General features: G+C 42.5%; 1 protein-coding gene across 1 annotated transcript in view; it reads left to right on the forward strand.

Moving 5' to 3' along the window:
- arhgap15 (Rho GTPase activating protein 15) overlaps positions 1-20,739 on the forward strand; it is an 820,951-nt gene that overhangs the window by 673,985 nt on the left and 126,227 nt on the right. Inside the window, exon 13 of the mRNA XM_085986657.1 lies at positions 16,569-16,703. Within this exon, the coding sequence (XP_085842783.1) occupies positions 16,569-16,703 (135 nt within the window). The remainder of the gene's footprint in view (positions 1-16,568; positions 16,704-20,739) is intronic.

Consider the following 20,739-nt stretch of genomic DNA (forward strand, 5'->3'; position numbering starts at 1 on the left):
AAGATGCACTGCAGCAACTTGCCAAGGCTTCTTCAACAGCACCTCCCAAACCCGCGACCTCTTCCACCTCGAAGAACAAGGGCAGCAGGCGCATGGGAACACCATCACCTGCAGGTTCCCCTCCAAGTTACACACCATCCTGACTTGGAAATATATCACCGTTCCTTCATCGTCGCGGGGTCAAAATCTTGGAACTCCCTCCCTAACGGCACTGTGGGTGTACCTTCACCACAGGGACTGCAGCGGTTGAAGAAGGCGGCTCACCACCACCTTCTCAAGGGCAATTAGGGATGAGCAATAAATGCTGGCCTTGCCAGCGACGCCTACACTCCACATCCCAGGAACAATTTTTTAAAAGTGCATTAAGCATTTGGATGTTAATAGCGCACAGCATAATTTCAAGGCCCAAGTTTTAGCCAAATATTTTCTGTGTATTTTGTTTTGTATTTCTTTAGGTTGAATAACAACAGCAACAGCTTGCATATAGTTGAATGAATGATTAAATCAAATAGGTTGTAATATAAAGATTTGCCGATCAATAGTGGATAAAAGTAACAACATAAAAGTACCATTTCTTGATAAAATAGTTACACATCTATCAGGATCGATTGTGTCTTTATAGCTTTGTAGTGAACTTAATGGAGCATTTAAACTGGTCTTCTAATGAAACTTAATAGGAGAGTTTTTAAATGCTGGAGTACACTGCATTTTGTGTAAATTTAAGATGACATTAAATGGTACTCTCATTTTTACACAGTATATTCAAATATTCGCTTCTTGTGTTCGCATGTTGGTTCTGAAATGTGTCAGCACATTTTGTTGTGTTGTACTTTTTGGTGTTAAATACGCACCAGTTCCATTTTAATAATACAATTCAGGTATCAGTGTTACACTTTGAAAGTACTCTGGTTATATCTGGTATTTATAAAGCATTAAGATGTGATGACCTCCTCCTAAAATATATTGTTGTTCCTTCATGCTGTTCCTTTAATATCATATCAAAATTGCCTCTGAAGAAAAATGATGTTTAAACATCCACTTGCGAGCTCAGTAATACTTTTTTGAGGAAACTTGGAATACTTTTCTTTCCATTTACTCCAGACAAATTATCTGATTTGGTCCCTCTGTTGCCTCGAGGTTACCATGTGAATAAGTGGTTCTCTTGTTGACAGTAGTAGCACTGGAAAGTTGCAACAAACAAGATAACAGGCCAACATAAATCATGATTAAGGAGCACAAAAACCTGCTTTCAGTCAAGCAGTAATTCATTTATAACCAGAATGGATATGACTTATCCGCTCATTTTATGAGCTTAGGAATGCAGTGGTCTTGTGATTCTCCGGGTTATGGCAGCTGACATCACCAAATTTGCACGCACTAGAATTCTGACACTGGGGCACCTTGTTTTTTTGTGGTTCATTCCTCATAGAGAGCGAATTGTATTCCTTGCCTTGTACTGTTAAAGAATACCTTTTTCTTCCGAGCAGCTGCTTTATGAAGTGGAGAAAATGCCACTTTAGCTAATGATGAATGATGCTTGACCTCAGACCTGTGGAGCTGAATTTCATGCAATGCTAAATTAACATGAAAGGCCCAAGACGTGCTATTTCCATTATGCATGCAGCAAAATAGAATCTTGTTTTGCTATCCGATAGTGCTAAAGTCTGTTCATTTCATTTACTGCTCGAGGTAATGCACTAGAAAGCTGTGATACAGTAGGTCATGCGCTGGATTTCTATTTAGTCACTGAATGATAACTATTTTTTTTCTATAGTGATCTTTATGGTAACATTTCCCTTTCAAATAAACCTGTTGCAGTTGTAACATTGTGAATTGGGCAATTTGCCTTGTGCCTGACATCGTTTTTTGTTGTTCATGAAAAATGATGAATTATACAAAGCGACAGTAACTCGAGGTGCCAACATTATTGTAATCTGTATTCAAATAGTCAGGATTATAATCGCTTACTAATTGATTTGCTGGTTCCCTCTTATATTGAATAGAATGATTATTTTATCCCTTGATTACTCTGTGCTTTCTGTTGTCAATGGTATAACAGGAAAAATGAAGAATTTAAAGGACCGTGAAAGAAAGCTAAGACCTCTGTATTTTCAATAGGCTGTGAAAAACAAGTACCTCTTATGTTGTAAGACAGAACAGCAACACTTAAATGTCTGTTTAGGGAGTTGTGCAACCATCCAAGGAGCTCAGTAGCATTTCTAAACCAAAATTTCAAACCGAAATAGATTTGATTTTGTTTACTACAATATTATGAATTAAGAATCGAATGAACTACAGCAGAGGAGGAGAACATTCAGCCCATCGTGCCTGTTCATTGGTTCTGTATAATTCTCTTAATCCTGCATATTAACACACATCTGCAGAAATTGGTGGCGGGACTTATTTTATAAATGTATGAAAAATTATTTCCTTTCTCATGGTGCTCAAGATCCCCAGCATTTTTTTAAATATTCAAAAGCTCTCCTACTTAAAAAAAACGTAAGAATCTGATTTTAAGCAAATCCATTGCGAACTATTTATATTTTTGGAGATCGAGATCAAAAGATCAGAAATGTCCTGGTTTGTCAATGCTAGGAGCTGACCTCCACTGTTCTCGCCTCATGCACTGGTACAATGATCGATGGAAACCAAGGGTAAACCATGGAAATCAATGGCATATGAGTGTATATCATGTGATACAAGATTTCAGTTGCCACTTCAAAAAATGCATAAAACCTTCTATAGCTAAGGGATTAGAAATTCGTCTGGACCCGTTTTCGGGCCTCATTTTTGCTTCTTTTGCGTCCATTTAGCCCATAGGGCATAATTTCAAAGTTTGCCGATGGCACAAAACTCTGAAATGTAGTAAACAATGAGAAGGATAATAGAATTCAGGATGCCATAGACAGACTGGTGAAATAGGCAGACACATTGCAGATTAAATTTAATGCAGAGAAGTGTGAAGTGATTCATTTTGGTAGAAAGAATGAGGAGAGATAATATAAACAAAATGGTACCATTTTAAAGGGGGGTGGAGGAACAGAGACCTGGGGGTGTATGTACATAAATCTTTGAAGGTGGCAGGACAAGTTGAGAAGGCTGTTAAAAACATATGGGATCCTTGGCTTTATTGATCGAGGAATAGAGTACAAAAGCAAGGAAGTTATGCTAAACCTTTAGAAAACCCTGGTTAGTATGTGTTCAATTCTGGGCACCACATGTTAGGAAGGATGTTAAGGCCTTAGACAGGGTGCAGAAGAGATTTACTGGAATGGTACCAGGGATGAGGGACTTCAGTTACGTGGCTAGACTAGAGAAGCTGGAGTTGTTCTCCTTAGAGCAGAGAAGGTTAAGAGAAGATTTGATAGAATTATTCAAAATCATGAATGGTTTGGATAGAGTAAAGAAGGAGAAACAGTTTCCACTGGCAGAAGGGTCGGTAACCAGAGGACACAGATTTAAGAACTAGTGGTGTTCCGCAGGGGTCAGTGCTGGGTCCCCAACTCTTTACAATCTATATTAACGATTTGGAGGAGGGGACCGAGTGTAACATATCAAAGTTTGCAGATGATACAAAGATGGGAGGGAAAGTAGTGAGTGAGGAGGACATAAAAAACCTGCAAAGGGACATAGACAGGCTAAGTAAGTGGGCAGAGATTTGGCAGATGGAATACAATACTGGAAAGTGTGAGGTTATGCACTTTGGCAGGAAAAATCATAGAGCAAGTTATTATCTTAATGGCAAGAAACTGGAAAGTACTGTAGTACAAAGGGATCTGGGGGTCCTGGTGCACGAAACTCAAAAAGTTAGTATGCAGGTGCAGCAAGTGATTAAGAAGGCCAATGGAATGTTGGCTTTTATTGCTAGGGGGTTGGAATATAAAAACAGGGAGGTATTGCTGCAGTTGTACAAGGTATTGGTGAGGCCGCACCTGGAATACTGCATACAGTTTTGGTGTCCATACTTAAGAAAAGACATACTTGCTCTCGAGTCAGTACAAAGAAGGTTCACTCGGTTAATCCCGGGGATGAGGGGGTGGTCATATGAGGAGAGGTTGAGTAGATTGGGACTCTACTCATTGGAGTTCAGAAGAATGAGAGGCGATCTTATTGAAACATATAAGATTGTGAAGGGGCTTGATCGGGTGGATGCGGTGAGGATGTTCCCAATGATGGGTGAAACTAGAACTAGGGGGCATAATCTTAAAATAAGGGGCTGCTCATTCAAAACTGAGATGAGGAGAAACTTCTTCACTCAGAGGGTGGTAGGTTTGTGGAATTTGCTGCCCCAGAAAGCTGTGGAAGCTACATCATTAAATAAATTTAAAACAGAAATAGATAGTTTCCTAGAAGTAAAGGGAATAAAGGGTTACGGGGCGCGGGCAGGAAATTGGACATGAGTCTGGGTTCGGAATGGTCATGGCCCTGTGGGTAGTGGAGCGGGCCCAGGGGCCGTGTAGCCTTGTTCTGCTCCTACTGTGTTCTAATTCTGTTAGATTTCAGGAGATGGTTTTATTCCTGTTCCTGGCTGGGGTGGAGATCGCCTTTACAGAAGGTAAGTACTGTAGAAAATATAGGGACAGAGTGATCTCCTGGAAGAATTTCGATCGCCTAGATGGGTCGGAGAGGAATTTCCCAGATTTTTTTCTCCCAAATTGGCCATTGGGTCTTTATCTGGTTTTTCGCCTCTCCCGGGAGATCACATGGGTTCGGGTGGATGCAGAGTGATAGAAGATTTGAGGTTAGGATCAGATCAGCCATGATCTTATTGAATGGTGGAGCAGGCTCGAGGGGCCGATTGGCCTACTCCTGCTCCTATTTCTTATGTTCTTATGTTCTAAGGTGATTAGCAAAAGAACCAGAGGTGACATGAGGAAACATTTTTTTACACAGAGAGTTGTAGTGATCTGGAATGCACTGCCTGAAAGGGTGGTGGAAGCAGATTCAATAGAAACATTCAAAGGAGAATTGGATAAATACTTGAAGGGAAAACATTTACAGGGCTATGGGGAAAGAGCAGTGGAGTGGGATTAATTGGATAGCTCTACCAAAGAGCCGGCATAAGCTCGATGGGCCGATTGGCCTCCTTCTGTGCTGTATTATTCTATGATTCTATGATGATTTTATGCCCATAAAACAGATGCAACAAGGTCCAATTTCTATCCCCAGACCTTTACATGGAAAAAAGTTATAGGTTATACCAGTTTTAAACTTGAAATATTAAGTCACTAAAATGATTTGCACCAAAATCCCCACATGCTAAGTTACTCGTCTTAGCTGTTGCTGCAGTGGAATGATAGTGAACAGAGGGTCGGTGTTTATCCAAAGGAAGCTGCAATGTTGGAGGGAGAGCCATCTTGAAAACACTTTTGCCTATCTAGTGGCTGGTTTCAGATCTGTGGGCAGCTAACTCAACCCCCCCTCCCCCTTATGGTACATGGGTAGGGAGGCCAAGAAATATAGTGGAGAAAGTACATTGGAAGTGGAAGTCTTACCCTCAAAAACATCCACAACAAAAATAACTAGATCATCAACAAAAATATTGAAAAATTAATCTGAAAATAGCAAATGGTGGTCTCATCTTTTAATTTAAATGCTTTATTAATATTATTTATGTAGAATTTTAAAAGTTGGTTAAAGATTGTATGAACTTTTATTTTACAAATCAAACAATGTACAACCCTGACAACCTCTGTTAAACTCAGCTCACCTTCCACTTGTCGAGAGACAAGCTATAAAATTTGACAAATGATCTGCCTAAAGGTCAAGCAAATTTGAGATGATCTGAAGCGCCACACACAAAACAAAAAGAGGAACATCTTCTGTGGACCATTTACCTAGGGGAAGCAGTGTGGTTAAGGGACAAACTCCTTCAGTTGTAAAGTGGTGTTTGAAGACTGATTCTACACAAGGAATCACAGACCGTACATATCGCTGGTAAGGCACGACCTTCCAAAGGATGTCCTTATTGTGAGCAATTGGTTTGCGAGCTGTATGTGTGCAATTAATTGGACTGTGGGCATTTGAAAAGCACGTTTGACTTTCTGTTGCTGCTGCACTGACCCAAGAAACCAGATAAAAGGACATGTTCACCGGACAGGAATACCTGTCACCTGAGACACACAACATGGCTGGATGAGGCCAGTTAAATCCCTAGCTAGTGTCTAAAAATGAACCAGACGTAAAGCAGATTAATGTTACTGTAACCTTTACATGGACAATCGGCGCATAATTTCTAGCAGTGCTCAACGCAAGGTCTGGTTGAGCTTCTGACAGAAGTCTGGCATTGTGTAGTTATTGAACCTCTACCCCCCAGTGACTTTGGTGGATGTTTGTTCCTGGAAAGTACTCTGCAATAGATGTGCCACATTATGAAAAGTATGAAGCAATTAGCATGCAATATGCTATTTGCACTGCTTGTAACCAAACAATAGCAATCCGAAGTGCTCATTCCTTTACTTTTCACCAAATGGTAACTTGCAGATCTTTATGATTTATTTATTTTATGGTGTAACCAGGGCACCACCAAGTTAGTTATACATTTTAGTAATTGAATTGTTTATTTTATTAGCATTCAATTAATTAATTAACAGATCAATCTTCTGAAGACATAATAACAACATTCAAAAATATTTTAGCTGGTTATTGTATCTGCAGTACCAGTAACTCATATCCACAAAGCCTCCACGGATATCTTTAGCAGAAAATTTACTGCAAAATGAGGTACTACAAATCCAAAACAGCTTAGTGACTAAGAAGTCATTATGCTTTCTCAAGGCATCCAGGTAAGAGATTACTTCCTTTGGTATAGAAATCTACTTTAAAAAAAAAGTCCCTTAATTTAAATTGAAACAGCAGACATGAGCTTGTAATAGTAAGAAGAGATTCAGAGATATGTTAGTAATCGACTGCATGCTTGTCTTTTCATCAGTGTGAACTTGTTCAGTATTAGGATTACCACTGACTGTAAAGAGTTTACTTTGAGAGACTTGTATTACTGTGTGGACTGTGGAAACACTCAATGAAATGTTTCAAATGAGCAATAATCCTTTCATTAACCTTAGTAAAAAATCTTACAAAACAACTATGCAATGATGAGACTAATGAGAAAGAAAATACTTAATGACATGAAAAATAATAATGTGTTTTATGTCCGAATAACTAAGTAATTTTCAGCTAGTTTAAAGAGAATGCAATAAATTATTATACATGCACCTTATTTAAGATTTTTAAAAAAATAAGCAATAAGGAATGAATGTACTGCACCGTAATGTGAAATGTAGGTAGAAGTTATGGAAAGGGATCAACTGATTTGAAAAAACCCAGACAATATGGAAAGTGAGTTGGGGTAGTGGGGCTAAGGGGTAAGATTTGAATTGACTGAAGAGAAAATGAAACAGATTGTATCAAAAGAGACATGTAGGGGGTGTGACACCATGGTGAGAATAAACAGCTCAAAGTAGTTGACAGACTTCAACAAACTGAAAACCTCTGTTCTTTAAAGTGACTGTACGCCACATTAGGCCTTAGGCTCTTGATGTCATTGTTCAGTACTGACTGTTCTGAACAGACCCACTAGGCTATAGTCAATTTAAATTAAAACCATGTAATGTAATAAAGGGATACTCCTGACGTGTTTTCAATCAAACAGATGGGGATCTGGAGCAGGACAGCGTGTGAATGGGTTAGTTCAATGATTAAAAGCTAAATTTAAACAAGGATATGTTCAGGTCCAACAGTTTTGTAACTTACTGTTTTATACAACTTCTATATAACATTAAAAACTCCAGTGCGTGGGATAATTTTGTAGAGTGATTTTTACTCTTGTATATAATTTTATAGAATATAAACTACAATGCTTACCGTTTAATTTACAGTATGATAAAGAGCTTTGGTGATTGTAGTGTCAGTACACAGTGAAAATTGTACCATTGGTTTGAAGATTGAACACACATTATTTGTTTTCCAAAATATATACCTATCATAGATGATAATCAGCCAAACACATGATCAAATTTTAATAAAAGTGATACATGTCATAGATCGGCAATAAACTGAAGAGAAAAAGTCTGTTTTATTTCTTCATAAACAGTTGAGGCCTTAGAAAAGTCCAAAAGATGCATATCACTTCTATTTTAATGCTTTGACATTAGGGGAAAAAATGAAATAACATTGTCTCCACTGGAAGAAATTGGGTTCATTAAATATGAGATAAAGATACATAATTGTTTGCATTTGTGCAATAATTTGACATTATGATATAACCAAGTAATGGTTAATTAATCAAGGAGCATTCAACATTCTCCATTGTCTCCTCATTTCTGTAACATTCTACTTTCCCAAATAGTACTAGAGGAGCATTTTGCGTTGCTTTCGAAAGGATTTCGCCCATCAGTGAATGCATGAATTTGAGATAAAGCACTGTAGTTTTTGGAAGCTATGAATCTACAATTTGGATTTTACTTCTTTAACTACCTTTCTACAAGTCTTTGTATCTGCTACAACTCTGCTCAAAAAATCTGAAGCTGTACTTACCTCAACTGGCCACGTGTGTCATCCAAACCCAAAGAGATCTGATTTTCTCAAAAGTCTGACTAGATCTCAAATTTGTCTTCGTCTGATTGAATTCAGGCCAAAATTCAGTCTCCATTCTCGGCTTTCTTTATCACTTCATCATTCTGCCCGAGCTATAGAACTACAAAGGGAGATTATTCAAATGAGGAGCAAATACAGAAAATTGAGATATTTAGTAGGACAGGCAGCATCCATCAGGAAAACATGAGACAACTGATCTTTTTCAGGTATAAAACCTTTCCTCAGAACTGAACGATATTACAGATAAACAGCATTTAAGAAGGCATAGAACAAGGGAAAGAGGAAAGGAGGGGGGCAAAACACTCTCACGGACACAAAGACCACACATACACAGGAAAAGACATAGAATGACCTGTAAAGTGCTAATGTGGGGACCAGGAAATGGTTGAAGGGCAGAAATGATATGCACAGGAGACATGAAAGGAGGCATAATGAGAGAAATTAAAGAATTAAAAGACATAAAGACCTCCCCACCCTCCCCCACCACCAGGTGGGAACAAGATGTGGGAGCAGTAAAAATCGGTAAAGCAGATCTACTATTCCGTTCCCACTTTCTTCGCACCCACCGCCATTTTATTAGGCCGCATTTAGTAGTTGATCGAGGCCCCCAGCACAGGCAGGCGGGAGACTCAGAAATGTGATGCAAATCAGAGTCCTGTGATACAATTAGGACCCGGATACCATTTTGTCGCTGAAATGTACAAATCTCACCCATCAGCGAGCCCGCTTGGTAAAACACTAGCAGGATTGGTGGCAGATTCATCAGGCTGCAGGATTGAAACAAGTAAACACTGCTAGGCTCTCAGATCATTGGCATCTGTGTGCTGGGGAGGTTTTTGTACACAGAGTGAATTCTGAGTTGCAGTAGTGCTTATTTCTGATAGTCCCTTTGGCCTACTGACCCTGAAGAGGCAGTAAAGTTTTATAATGGGTGCTGCTGGCTACCTTGTACTGGGTGCAAGAAGAGGAGGAGGAAAAAGTGCAGCAGCAACAACAGCTGCAGCAGCGGCCTCAGCATCTAACAGAAGCAGGAGGGTGGCCTCTGAGTGTACAGCTGCTGAGGGTGGCCCACTTGTAGAAGGCCTTACCCTTCCAACAGGATATATAGGTCAAGGTTCACCTTTCTCAATATCTGTGAGGAGACGTGTATGGAGAGGCTGCGCTTATCGAGGCAGGTAGTTGCTGACCTCTGTGGCCTCATGCAACAAGACCTGCAGCCTTCCACATCAGGGGGGCATGCCATGCCAGTGGCTGTGACGGTGACCACTGCCCTGAATTTTTTTCAGGCTGCTACAGTGGACATCACTCACATCTACTCCCCATGAAACAGCCAAAATGAGAAAGCTCTGGGGTTTGAAGCAACGGCTGGCTTCCCTAGAGTGCAGGGCACAATTGACTGCACTCATGTTGTCATCAGGGCACAGCAGGACCAGCCCGGAGCTTTTGTTAAATACAAGGGATTCCACTCTATCAATGTCAAGCTAGTATCTGATAGCACCAAGAAAATCATGCAGGTTTGTACCAAGTATCCAAGTAGCTGCCACAATTCATTCATCCAACATCATCCCCCCTCTTTTCCACCATGGATTGAATGTCAGAGGATGGCTGCTTGGGGACAAGGTCTCCCGCCCCTTCCCTCCTCCCTCTTCTCCCCCCCCCCCTAACTTGGCTCATGACAACCCTTTGAAACTCCACAATGCCTGGGCAGCTCAGATGTAAACAGAACCATGCCACCATGAGGAGTGTCATAAATCACAACTTCTACAAGAAGTAACTCAGGAAGTACTACTGGATGGCCAGCTGAGGGTGCCGTCTGAGGAGTATAAATACTCGGGCGTGGGCCCAACTTGGCCAGAGACAATCTGGAAATAGGAAGCTAGTGACTACTAACTAGACCTCCATGTTTTGTTACAAGTCGATTAAAGCCTTGCTTTATGTTCAACCAAGTGCGTAGTGTGTCTTTATTACGTCAAGGAGCATCATCACGCTCACTAAAGGGCTCCTACAGGAAAGATTTAGCTGCCTTGATAGGTCCGGGAGCTCCCTGCAATATGCTGCAGAGAGTGTCTCCTATAATTGTGGCCTACTGTGTACTTCAAAATATAGCTGTACAGAGAGGATTGCTGCTGAGGAGACAGGTGAACAGGATGAGCGTTGTTGCGGCTGCACCCATCCAATTGAATGGCAAGTATTCCATGACAAACCTGACTTGAGCCTTTTAGATGGTAAAGAGGTACTATGGGCTGCTCATCACAAAGTACCTAGGCTCTGCCCTGCTCTTTTAGCCATGATGTTAATGTGGCTGGTGCAGTTAAGTACTGGTGACACCAGGATGTTGAAGGTGGGGAACTCAATGATGATGGTACCATTGAGGATCAGGGGAAGGTGACTGGGCCTTTTCTTGTTGGAGATGGCCATTGACCGACACTTAGGTGGTGTGAATGTTATCTACCACTTGTCAGCCCAAGCCTGTTGTCCAGGTATTGCTGTAGACTTGCATGAGCTGTTCTATTATCAGAGGAGTTGTGAATGGAGCTGAATACTAGAATCATCAGTGAACAACCCCATTCCTGAGCTAATTGTAGAATCCCTACTGCTGCACCAACTGAGATCAATTTAATTCAACAAAGATCAGGGATAAAACTTGGGATCTTCCTGGTGTATATGGCTCAGTATCACATGACAGTGCATCATCGACTGAGCCAGCATGACAATGGCATTGGAGATTTATATGCTTCATTGTCCTTCAAATGTAAAAGTGAAGAAACATTGTAAAATACTGCAAGGAATTTTTATTTCTGTAAATGTAAACACAAATATGACTGTATATCTATGCCTGAAATTGGAGAGAAAAATTAAATAAACCATCTTACAGTAAATGCCTCTTAAAAGGCATTACTTAATTTTCACATCTCTGTTGTAAAATATGTGAAACAGGTCTGTTCTAATATTCCAAACCTATAAAAATCTGTTACTCAAAGCCAATGGGCCCGATTTTCGGCTTGTGTGGGAAATGGTCGGATTTCCCCGAATGTGGGGTTTCTGACACACATAAAAAAGTGTCAGCCAGCCCCACGCAATTTTCCCTCAATTGGCCAATTAATTCCCAGCATGTGGGAAGCCTTGCTAATTGTCTAAATCGAGTCAGAAATCCCCACTGTATGATGTCATCATTCGTGGTGCTTTCAAGGTCCATAGCAAGCAGTGCATCCTCTGAAGGCTTCCAAACGAACCATACAGGATGGCAGAGGAGCCTGCAGCAGCTGTGGCCAGTGCCAGACCACGAGCTGCCTTCAAATTCGACGAAGCTTCACTGCAGGCATTATTGGATGGGGTTAGGGCCCACAAGGAGGTCCTCTTCCCTAGGTCAGGCAGGAAGAGGCCTCTCACTGAGACCAAGGCTGCATGGATGCAGGTGTCAGCAGATGCCAACTCGCTGGGAGTCACCAGAAGAACCTTGGCATTACATCTCTATCTCCTTCCTTTACTCCCCCACAGTACCATCCAGAGCCCCTGTCCTCACTGTGGAGGAGGAAGAGGCTGTGCAGCCAGACTCCTCAGAGGAAGCTCCAACCTCTGAGGGCACAGCACCAGCGCAGACACTCACACCTCGGGGGGACCTTTGGGACATAGAGTAGTGTTGTCACCTGGTGTTTCACAGCTCACAAGTGAGCCTCAGCAGATTCTGGAGACAGGACGCAGGGCTCTGCCAGCTCAGCTCAGCTGCGCTGCACCTCGACCCTCTGCCTCTGGGTCCATCCGCAAGAGAAGAGGTGATGGATCTCCATGCACAGATGCAGGAGTCTCTGGCAGGTTTTGTCTCCAGGGTCGCTGCAAGTGTGGAGCGAATGGAGGAGTCCATAGCGACCATGAGCAGAGCCTTTGTGGAGTCATTGGTGCATGAACGCAGCACCATGGAAAGGTTGGCAACCTCCATGGAGGAGATAACTCGCCAGCATACGGAAAACATGGTGAGTGCTCATAAGAGAATGACATCTCTTGAGGAGCGTTGGCCATCTGTTGAACAGAGAAACCAGATCTTCATGGAAGTCCTTCTGAGTAGGACTGCCAGTGCAGAAACGGGTTCCACTGGCCCCCTAAAGCGCAGCAAGGTGCTCTCAAGCCACTTCCAAGCGCTGGCCCCTTCTGGCTTGTGCAGCTTCAGGTGAGTGAGCAGCAGCCTGGTGCTCCTGGTAATCATCCTGCTGTTCCTGGTTCTGCTGCTGCCACCTCTGCTGTTGGAGATCCTCTAATGCCAGGAAGGGAAGGTGCCAAAGGTCTCCCATTCTTCTAGCAGATGCCTCGGTTGAGGAGGTCCTGAGTTAGGGTGGTGAGAGGGGCTTCCCATGAGCTCACACTGAAGAAGTGTGTGAGGCTCCAACTTTCTGCAGCTGCTCCTAAGGCTTCAAAAAGTTCCCCCAAGCCTTGATCAACAAGGTCCTGCAGCCTGCAAATGCTGCCTCTTTAAATATCTTCAGCCCTCAGCGACCTGCTGCTGCAAGCAAGCAAGCCAGCTGTTTTCACGCCAGCTCTCATCGGCGGGGTTCTCTGCAGGTGGGTTTCAGGTGGGGAAAGCCCCAAAGTCGCAACGGCGCGGGAAAATCCACTTCAACAAGCAGATAATTGCTTGTTAGTGCTCCGACGACCATTCCCGCCAGCGGCGGGCGGGACTGAAGCGGGGCGTGTGAAAACGGCAGTCCGAAAGTCGGACGGGGCGGGGAATCAGGCGGGGGGGTCCCGACCCGCCTTTTCTGCGATTTTTGGACCACGGCCGCATGAAAAGCCGCCCGACGGCTGCCCGAAAATCGGGGCCAATATTATATGTAGCCTCACAATAACAATAAGTGGTTTTTGCATTGATGCACAGCGAGCTTAAAACCACAGTGTATGACATGTGGACTTTGACATTAGGCAGTTTAAGGTATCTTTTCTTAACATACAGAGAAGTGTGTATGTCACCCACACATGTTGTCAATCAGGCCTTTCACACATTATGAAGCCACACTGCGATTACACCGAAGTGATGACTATTGCAGTAAAACTGTCTTTGTTGAAAATTTGGGGGTGGAGTTTCCGCTTTGAGCGCAATTGCTGATTCCGGCGCAAATTGCGCCCAAAATTGCGCCCGTTTTGAAAAGTGTTATTTTCCCCCCGAGTTTCCGATCAAACTCATTTGCATATCGCCGAATGCAAAATCTGCCATGAACCAGCGCAATCGAGCAGCGTTTTGAAACGTCATTTTAAAAAGAATTTTGCTTTAAAAAAAATTCCTTCATACATTTAAAAGTGGTAACTTGGTGAAGTTTGATTAAAACCGTGAAAGTAGGTTTATCACAAAAAATAAGCATTTTTAATCACAGTGTCAATCCACCACCTCTAAGCAACCCGATTATAAATTACAGAAATTCACTTTAAAATAATATATAAAACTATTTTCTAGTTCAATTGGGGTACATTGGTCAGTTTCTTAGTAAATTAAAACAAAAATCACATTTAACAGCTTTTAAAACCTACCTTTTTGTGTCCTTGCGCCCAAAAGAACCAGCTTAATTTTTAAAGCCTCCTTGAAGGCCCACAAATGAGCGCAATTAGCGGAAACTCCCAATGGTGATTAATTCACCCTGGGGCCAGGGCCGGTTTCATGGGCAGGGCTGGCTTCTACTGCAAAGTTTTTAAAAGTAGCGCAAAGATCGCGGAAACTTGAGTTGCAGCGAACGCAAATTGCGCTTAAAATTCCACAGTCTTTTGCGGTGGCTATGCAGATTTCGGCCGAATTGCGCCCAAAAACCCAGCGCAATCAAGTGGAGACCAGGCCTTGAACATTGGTGTCATTGAGCCCTTCTGGGTAAAAACATTCAGTCAAGAAACCCCTGGAGGATAATTTGATACAATATTACAATCCTTTACCCTAAACTACATAACCCGGTGAAATTGTGTGAAAATCTAATGATCAGATTGAGTAGTATAAATCAGAGAGTAAGAACCAAAGGTTTTTTTTAATGTAAAATGAAGTAACACTAAATGAAAAGCCAGCTCCTGAACTCCCTCCAGTCTTCCCTGGGTCATTTGCGCCCCCGCCGCGCCCCCCCCCCACCCCACAACAACCCCCCCCCCCGCAACAACAACCCTCCCCCCCCACAAAGAAGGACATGAATCCCTGTTCTATATCGGAGATTCTCTATGCTACTGTACACTCTAATGAAACAAGAACTGTCTCTGGTTATTTGTCAGTTTGACTGAGTTGGTAGCATTGTCACTTCTGAGTTAGAAGGTTGTGAGTTCAAAATCCACTCTGTGGATTCCACACATAATCGAGGCCGACAATTTGGTGCAGTACTGATGGGGTGCTGCATTGTTGGAGATGCAATTCTTTCAATGAGACGTTAAAGATCCCATTGTAGTTTCAAAGAAGAGCAGGGAATTCTCCTAGTGTTCTTGCAGTGTTCTTCTGTCAAGCAACAGCACCTAAAAAAGATTAACCGGTCATTAATCTCATTGTGTAGAATAGTTGCCATGTTTCAGTATGTAATAACACTGACTGCACTTCAAAGTAATTAATTGTATATAAAGCACTTTAGAAACATTTATGAGAGACATGGTAAAGTTCTTTATTTAACAGTTGAAGGTATAATATTGTAAGACTATAATCATATCAATATAGGTGGTGAATGCACTCGATTTAGAACTGTAACACAGAAACCCTTTTTACCTCAAGACTGTTGGTAGTGATTTTATAGAACTGACAGTACAGTCTTGACACTGAAGAGGTGCATTGGTGTACTGCTGCCCCAGACTTGATGCAGCTGCAAGTCTCATTCAGGCTTTTAGCTATGGACAGACTGCTTCTAAACTAGAGGGGTGCAGTTGATCTGGGACAGATACTGGGACAATTCAGTACTTATATAAACTAATCTCTGGTAATGATTTTTATATCACTAGTCTAATAATCCTTTGCATGCTTTGTGTTTTTTAATGTATGTTTCTTCTTGCATATATTATACTCTCAATCCATCAGCTACTATTCAAAAGCCATCTTCCATTTTCAGCACAGTTTTTCGTTGGAGATTTCATTCAGTTGACAGTCTAGATAATGATAATCTGTGCCAATAGTTAGCATCTGACGCCTTTTTACACCAATTGCAGTAGCGGGATTCTATTCTAAGTAATAAGTCAGCAAGAATTTTTTTTAAAGCTGTTGTATAGCCAGATTTGTTTTTTAATAGAAATAGTTACATGCACGCAGATTAAGCCATGAACAAACTGGGATTTGGAATACTTTACTCATCCGGTCTTCGCATTAATACTAATGTTGTTGTGATTTGAGTGCAGGTACAGTACTTCCTACCTGATCTGTTTTAAGTCTGGAGAAAATGATTACAGAGAAACAAGATTTTGTTAGGAAGGGGAGTGCGATGAGTTTGCTCCTCTTCCTCCCATGCATTCCTAACTGGCACCAAATTCAAGCAAAAAAGGGGAGTTATCTTTAATTCCCTTGTACGTGGCAGAGTTGACACATGTAAAGTAATAGCTCATTTTCAATTGCCATGTTTAGCATATGTCTCATGTTGGCTCTGCAAGGCCTGCAGGCCGGTCCCATGAGTTCAGCTCAGCCAGCAGTTGCTGCCACTGCACAGCCCCCCTTAGCCTTGAATGCTAATAGCTTTGAATCATGTTCAGTGGTGATGTTAATTTTCCAGCAAAAGCATTATGGGTATAAGTGTACCTGACATCTCCAGTCAATGAGCAGGAGTCTTTGTGTCTTTTTTTTTGTGTGTGTGTGTGCGCGCTACATTCCTGCAGATGGTATTCTACTGAATATGTTCTTCTGTGGAAAATTGCACAGTTCTAAACCTCTAGGTGCAGGAGGCTGTTAACGGTTGCTGATGATAGTAGGCAAACATTAACATAATAATTAGTGTCTTGTAATTGTTTCATTAAAACCAGTTGTTCCATTTCTCCTCATGTTTTCCCAGAAGAGAAGCTGAATTTGGATGACAGCCAGTGGGAGGACATCCACGTCGTCACCGGAGCACTAAAGATGTTTTTCAGGGAGCTGCCTGAGCCACTTTTTCCATACAGCTTTTTTGATCAATTTGTAGATGCCATAAGTAAGTACAATGCAATGTTAATTTAACCCTCAGAGCACTAAAGGAGCAATTCGCTATTCTGCACTCAACCACTTAGCAGGATGAGGTTAATATTTTTTTTTAATTTGCTAGCTGAATGGCATCCATAAATCAGTGCCCTGAATGTAGTGGTGTTTATTCAGTTTCAGTTTCTTCATATTCATGACAGCAATTTATTTTGATAGTACACTTTTGTACTTCATGCAATGTTGTAACATTGAAAAATACAAGCTGTCCCATTTAAATTTACAACCTATATATTTAGTTCAACCTGATTGTTTGTCATGAAGTGTGTAAGCAGATTTCCAAGCAGCAGGTTCAGAGGAATGATAAACTATTGGTTTAATTACTACACGTTCCCAAGCTTCACTCTTCGATTGCATTGTGGGATTTTATTACTTAAAAAGTCTCACTGGCACAAAGCAGAAGTGGTTTTAACAGTTTTGGTTTGTTTGTTGAAGCATTTTCCTTTCAATTCTTTGAAAGAAAACACTCTGAATGAATGCTGAGGAGCGAGGGAGAAGGCCTTCCCAGTTATAAATACATTGGCCTAGAAATTTGAGAATGTCGGAAACCTTCCGGTGGCATCACGGGCCGCAGTTAACGGCTGCCAAAATTAATGGCGCTGGCAGCACCAATAAATTGGTGCAGCTTCCTAATTAGCATTAGCGCAGCGCTAAACTCACGGTGCAAGGCAGGTTCTCCTGGCGGTAGTCTCAGCAGGAGGCCCCAATGCAGCATGGCCATAGCGTCGTTGCAGCAAGAACTGCCTTCTCTTAAAGCAAGGCTGTCATTATAGAAAGCAGTGCGGTCCCTTAAAGGGGAACCCTTTAAAATGAAAAAAATAAAAATCTTTTAAAAATAGGCAGTTGTTAGCCCTCAGAGCTCAAATGCCTTCTGAAAAAAAAATGAACATTAAAAAAATTCCCAAATGGCAGTCTTCAGCTCTTCAAGCTGAATTGCCTTCCACACCTAAAAAAAATGGGAAAAGTGCTGAAGCACTGACACTAATGGCTCAGCATGCCAGGGAAGGGCACCCAAGGTCTCGCATGCAGCACTCCAGCTTTGTGCAGGGGTCAATACTGTAAAACAGGTTCTCTACCCACAGGGGCCAGGAGGCCCTCCAGAAAGAACTACGTGGGAACAGATCACTGAGGCATAAGAGATTGGCATGCAAAGCTAAAGCACATGGGATTTGGGGGTAAGGTACTGACTTGGATAGAGAACTGGTTGGCAGACAGGAAGCAAAGAGTTGGAATAAATGGGTCTTTTTCCGAGTGGCAGGCAGTGACTAGTGGGGTACCGCAGGGATCGGTGCTAGGACCCCAGCTATTCTATTCACAAATTATCTAGATGAGGGAACTAGATGTAATATCTCCAAGTTTGCAGATGACACAAAGCTGGGTGGGCGTGTGTGCTGTGAGGAGGATGCAGAGAAACTCCAGTATGATTTGGACAGGTTGGGTGATTGGGCAGATGCATGGCAGATGCAGTATAATGTGGATAAATGCGAGGTTATCCACTTGGTGGCAAAAACAGGAAGACAGATTATTATCTGAATGGCAATAGATTGGGAAAAGGGGACGTGCAACGAGACCTGGGTGTCATTGTGCACCAGTCGCTGAAGGTAAGCATACAGGTGCAGCAGGCGGTTAAGAAGGCAAATGGTATGTTGGCCTTCATAGCGAGAGGATTCAAGTACAGGAGCAAGGATGTCTTGCTGCAGTTGTACAGGGCCTTGGTGAGACCACACCTTGAGTATTGTGTGCAGTTTTGGTCGCCTTATCTGAGGAAGGATGTTCTTGCCATGGGGGGAGTGCAGCGAAGATTCACTAGACTGATACCTGGGATGGCAGGAATGACGTATGAAGAGAGATTGGGTCGATTAGGCTTATATTCGCTAGAGTTTAGAAGAATGAGAGGGGATCTCATTGAAACTTATAAAATTCTAACAGGACTAGACAGACTAGGTGCAGGAAGGATGTTCCCGATGGCGGGGGAGTCTGAAACCAGGGGTCACAGTCTAAGGATAAGGGGTAAGCCATTTAGGACTGAGATGTGGAGGAATTTCTTCACCCAGAGAGTGGTGAACCTGTGGAATTCTCTACCACAGACGGCAGTTGAGGCCAACTTATTAAATATATTCAAGAAGGAGTTAGATATATTTCTTAAGGCTAAAGGGATCAAGGGATATGGGGAGAAAGCAGGGACAGGGTACTGAATTTGGATGATCAGCCATGATCTCATTAAATGGCGGGACAGGCTCGAGGGGCCGAATGGCCTACTCCTGCTCCTATCTTCTATATTTCTATGTTTCTATCACTGCCAACAGTGTCATACCCACCATCTGGCTCCAATGCCCAAAGAAGTTTCATGACCTCAGACCACTGGTCAAAAGCCGTCTTCTACCAACTGCATCACTAGCCTCACATACTGCTCAATGCACAGCTCCCCCCATCACTCATCTACCAACAATCTGTACCAATCATGAGGCACACCTCCCATTCCTAGCTTCACCGCACCCTCTTGGAGGAGATGGTACAGGCCATTCTTGGCAGGGGCATGGCTGAGCCCTTGGCCAGCGGTGGGGCTGAAAGGATACAAGATGCTGGTATCCCCATACGTAACCCTCCTTCTGGTATGCACCACTTGCTTTCCTGCCCTCCCATCACCACTACTCCACCCTTGTGCCTTCCTCATTTCACACACCCAAGAAATGCAGCCTCCCCAGCCAGCGGTTGACCAAATAGAGGAGAGGAGAGTGAAGAAAAAGAAGAAGAAGAAGAAGAAACACTGTCACTCGATTTCATACTCCCATTTTTCCCAGAATTCCGGCGCAAACAGGTAGCCCAATTTTACCCCCATAAACCTTAACCAGGATAAATTCATCCTATTCTCTCCACTTGCCTGGATGAGTGCAGCTCCAACAACACTCAAGAAGCGCGACACCATCCAGGACAAAGCAGCCGCTTGATTGGCACCCCATCCACCACGTTAAACATTCACTCCCTCCACCACCGGCGTACTATGGCTGCAGTGTGTACCATCTACAAGATGCACTGCAGCAACTCGCCAAGGGTTCTTTGGCAGCACCTCCCAAACCCGTGACCTCTTCTACCTAGAAGGGACAAGGGCAGCAGGCGCATGGGAACACCACTACCTCCAAGTTCCCCTCCAATCACACACCATCCTGACTTAGAAATATGATCCTTCGTCGTCGCTGGGTCAAAATCCTGGAACTCCCTCCCTAACAGCACTGTGGGAGTACCTTCACCACATGGACTGCAGCGGTTCAAGAAGGCGGCTCACCGCCACCTTCTCAAGGGCAATTAGGGGTGGGCAATAAATGTTGGCCATGCCAGCGATGCCCACATCCCATAAACGAATAAAATAAAAATGTCTGGTATAAAACTAACTTATAATGTCCTCTGGTCATGATAATTGATTTCAACTATCTGAAAGCAATCTCAAACACTCAGGTGGAATAACATTTATTAAAGCCTTTACTGTTTCCAACTTACATACCTTTGTGGTATACAAGGGCGTTACTCACAGCATTGAGTATTTTCTCTCTACTTTATTCGTACTTTGGCAGCATTGACTATTTTTAGGACTCCGTGAATAAGAAATTATTGAATTTTTATTCTAACGACGTATACCTGTTGTGCTACAAACTACAGGAATGAAATCCCCCTGCTTTTCCTCACTATGTTACGATAATCTTCATTTTGGATTGCAGTGCAACTTTCAAATCTGGGCAGTTTCTCGTAATAGAATCATCAAATCTTACGGTTCGAATCTTAAAGAGCCTGTGTCAACTCTTTAAAGATCAATCCAATGAGTCCCACTCCCCTGTTCTTTCCCCATAGCACTGCATTTTTTTCCTTTTCAAATATATATCCAATTCCCTTTTGAAAGTTACTATTGAATCTGCTTTGAGGCAGTGCTTTCCAGATCATAACAACTCGTTACGTAAAAGAAAAGTCTCCTCACCTCACCTCTGGGGTTCTAGTTCTTT

Source organism: Somniosus microcephalus, chromosome 4 (genome assembly GCF_052327205.1).
Source record: "Somniosus microcephalus isolate GS21.2 chromosome 4, FLI_Smic_1.0, whole genome shotgun sequence".
Lineage (NCBI taxonomy): Eukaryota > Metazoa > Chordata > Chondrichthyes > Squaliformes > Somniosidae > Somniosus > Somniosus microcephalus.